Here is a 3,332-nt window from a genome sequence, read left to right as displayed (position 1 = left end):
GTAGTAAGGGTATGGAATGCTTTGCCTGCAACGGTAGTAGATTCGCCAACTTTAAGTACATTTAAGTCGTCATTGGACAAGCATATGGACGTACATGGAATCATGTAGGTTAGATGGGCTTCAGATTGGTATGACAGGTTGGCGCAACATTGAGGGCCGAAGAGCCTGTACTGCACTGTAATGTTCTATGTTCCAATGTTCCAATGTTCCAATGTTCTAAATGTTGTAATTGTACCAACCTCCACCACTTCCTCTGACAGCTCATTCCATACATGCACCACCCTCTGTGTGAAGAAGTTGTCCCTTAGGTCCCTTTTAAATCTTTCCCCCCTCATTCTAAACCTGTGTTCTCTAGCTAAGGACCCCCCTACCCTAGGAAAAAGACCTTATCTATTGACCTTATCCATCGCATTCCCCCCCACCCATGATTTTTATAAACTTCTCTGAAGTCACCCTCAGCCTCCAACACACCAGGGAAAAAAGCCCCAGCCCATTCAGCCTCTCCCTACAACTCAAATCCTCCAACCCCAGCAACATCCTTGTAAATATTTTTAATGGAAGAATGAGTTTATTAGTCATTAAAAGTGAAAAGGAATGAAAACACAAAACATGTACACAGAGAAATAAGAAGCAAGTTAAAAAATAAAAATTTAAAAAGATATATGGATCAGTTTTTGAGTGCACAATGCCAGTGGGACCTTGCGGCTGCTACAGTGGGTACAGTAGCACAGAGGTTCGCAGGTAAGTAGTTGATTTCAAGAAGCTTGACTTCGACAGTCAGCTGAAAGGCCCTTGTCCTCTTTCATTTTGATTGCTCGAAGCATCTCAATGTGTTTCAAACAGCGATCAGTAAAAGTAATATACCTAACAGCAGCTAGTTTACTCTCAAAATCAGCCAGTCATTGTGTAAGAGGTCAATCACTATCCATAGAATGCACAGTCTCCTTAAATAAGTGGTAGCTGGATATTAGCCCTTCAGTGAGTCCCCAGGCTATTGATTCTAATGTAAGCTTTCCTCTTGTTCCAAACACTTTCTAAACTTGCCTTTCAACTTCATCTTGAACAGCTCATGTACCCCTTCAGTACTATAATCCTGAAGAACAGCCATCTATCTCCACTATATCTTTTCACCCTTGGAGGCGTAAAGTCAGAGCCAAGAATGGATGACAATCTGACCACCAGCTGAGGCCGAGGGTGTAGGGCAGTGTCAGCGGACCCATAAGGTGTCCCGGGTGACCCAGCTCTTGCCTGGAGGGGCAAATGTCACAATGGCTAAAATAATAAACCATCTCCTGCGATCACGAGGTTAAGGCATATTTTGGGACCAGTACATCATGTACCTAACCCATACTGTACGTGTTTGAGAGAGAGAGAGAGAGAGTGAGAGCGAGAGAGAGCGAGAGAGAACAGGGCAAATGCACTGCCCTCTCTCATCATTCCCTGATCTCAAGGCATCCACAATTTTAAAAAAATCAACAGAAACTCCTTTCCAAACATTCAGTCTGTTTGCCGACTGATGTCGTACTCTTTTACGGACCACAACATTCGGACCACATGGATATCCCGTCGCCATCCGATCTTGCGGTCCCAGCAGTATTCTGGTGACAGGACCTTAGTGGGTTTATGCAGCCAGAAGTATTTGTTGAGGTGGCTCTCGTCATGCCAAACGGCCTCCACGTTTTTCTGCTTGTCCCGCAGGATTCCCCGGGAGCAGCTTTCAGTCAGGTTCCTGACGCTCTGCCAAGTCCCACCAAACACGGCGGCATGGTAATAGAAATCCCCCTTGGTGCCCAGGTAAGCTGCCGATTGGGGGTTGTGGTCATAACTGTACAAAAACTTTGGCCTCCGGTAGTACCAGGCATGCAGGACAGCCACCGACTCGCTGAGTGTCTCTGTGCCGAAGCGTCCTTGGAATCGCTGATCCACATCGAAGCAGAATACGTGACTGGCTTCGTGCCGGACATGATCCTCAATGAGCTTGCTGATAGTCTCCATGCGAGACATTGAAATGTCCTGCCAACGCTTGTGCACTTTAACCTGGAAGGTCTTGACCTTGCGTCTGGCACTCGGTCGTAGATTCAACCTTTCAAACTTCAGCAAGTCATCTACGAATACATAATATATGACTGAGAATCCTGGCATGAAATGTTCATCAGCCGACACCAGGAAAGTCTCCAAGTACAGGTCCAGGTATCTGAAATATGCAGAGGGACACCTTTTCTTAGAAGCAGTTGTTACACTTACTCTTCAACAATCCCAGCCAACAAACCAATCCCATTCCCCCAATCCACCCCCACTTATAACTCAACTCTTCAAGATTTTGAAATGCAAAGCAACTGATCTCAATGCACAAGATAATGTTAATATTGAAGGATCACTGCACCAGGGAACTAGACATCTTAATATGGGGATTATCAGGGAATGGGTAAAGCCTGAGTCAGTAGACGACTATCTGCCATTATTAGCAATTTGACAGGATTACTCATCGATACAGCTTATAGAGCATAGTACATGGAACATTACTGCGCAGTACAGGCTCTTCAGCCCTCAATGTTGCGCCAACCTGTGGAACCAATCTGAAGCCTATCCTACACTATTCCATTTTCGCCCATTTGTTTATCCAATGACCATTTAAGTGCCCTGAAATTTGGCAAATCTACAACTGTTGCAGGCAGTGCATTCCACACCTCCACTACTCTCTGAGTAAAGAAACTACCTGTGACATCTGTCCTATATCTATCACCCTTCAGTTTAAAGCTATGTCCCCTTGTGCTAGGAATCACCATCTTAGGTAACAATGTTTTTATCTTGAAGCAAATAAAAAGATTGGTAAGCCACAATTAACGTATTCACTCATGGAAAAGTGACTTCCGAAGATTAAAAGGTTAGTCAAGGGGGGATCTAAGATGGCGGCGATCTGAGATCACACTGCAGAGCTTCGCATCGCAGCAGGGGCTGGATGATCCTTTAACCCACCCAAATCAGGTCATCAGGATTTCTTGGGGCATTGGAAAGATTGTGGAGCCCCAAGAAACATTTAAAAATTGACTTAACTGTATTTTCAGCTGTCCAGAAATGCCTAAAAAGGGAAGAGGAGAATCTGAGGCCAGGCCTGCAGCAGCCTCGGAGCCGATTACTCTCCCGGACCTGGTGAACCAGCTCTCGAAATCTTGCGAGATGTTGGAGAAACAGATTGAAGAGAAGCTGGCTCCAGTCTCTCTCATGCTGCAGAAGCATGAGCAGCAACTGGGAGACCTGGAGAAAAGGATGGATGAGGTGGAGCACAGGGTCACAGTGGTGGAAGCTGATGCCAGTTCATCCAAGGATGAGAT

The 3,332-nt window shown here is 45.5% G+C and overlaps 1 protein-coding gene across 3 annotated transcripts in view; it reads right to left on the bottom strand.

Annotated features, from left to right (window-relative positions):
- Positions 1–490: 490 nt before the first annotated feature.
- The window catches only part of LOC122540228 (N-acetyllactosaminide alpha-1,3-galactosyltransferase-like), a 39,586-nt gene continuing 36,744 nt past the window's right edge, over positions 491–3,332 (bottom strand). For all 3 annotated transcript variants that reach the window (XM_043675630.1, XM_043675631.1, XM_043675632.1), the window contains one exon: positions 491–2,194. In XM_043675630.1, coding sequence (XP_043531565.1) covers positions 1,498–2,194 — 697 coding nt within the window. In that variant the 3' untranslated portion in view covers positions 491–1,497. The remainder of the gene's footprint in view (positions 2,195–3,332) is intronic.

Source organism: Chiloscyllium plagiosum, chromosome 34, assembly GCF_004010195.1.
Source record: "Chiloscyllium plagiosum isolate BGI_BamShark_2017 chromosome 34, ASM401019v2, whole genome shotgun sequence".
In the NCBI taxonomy this organism is placed as follows: domain Eukaryota; kingdom Metazoa; phylum Chordata; class Chondrichthyes; order Orectolobiformes; family Hemiscylliidae; genus Chiloscyllium; species Chiloscyllium plagiosum.
Note: the sequence above shows the minus strand (reverse complement) of the source record. Positions and strands in the feature narration are given on the sequence as shown.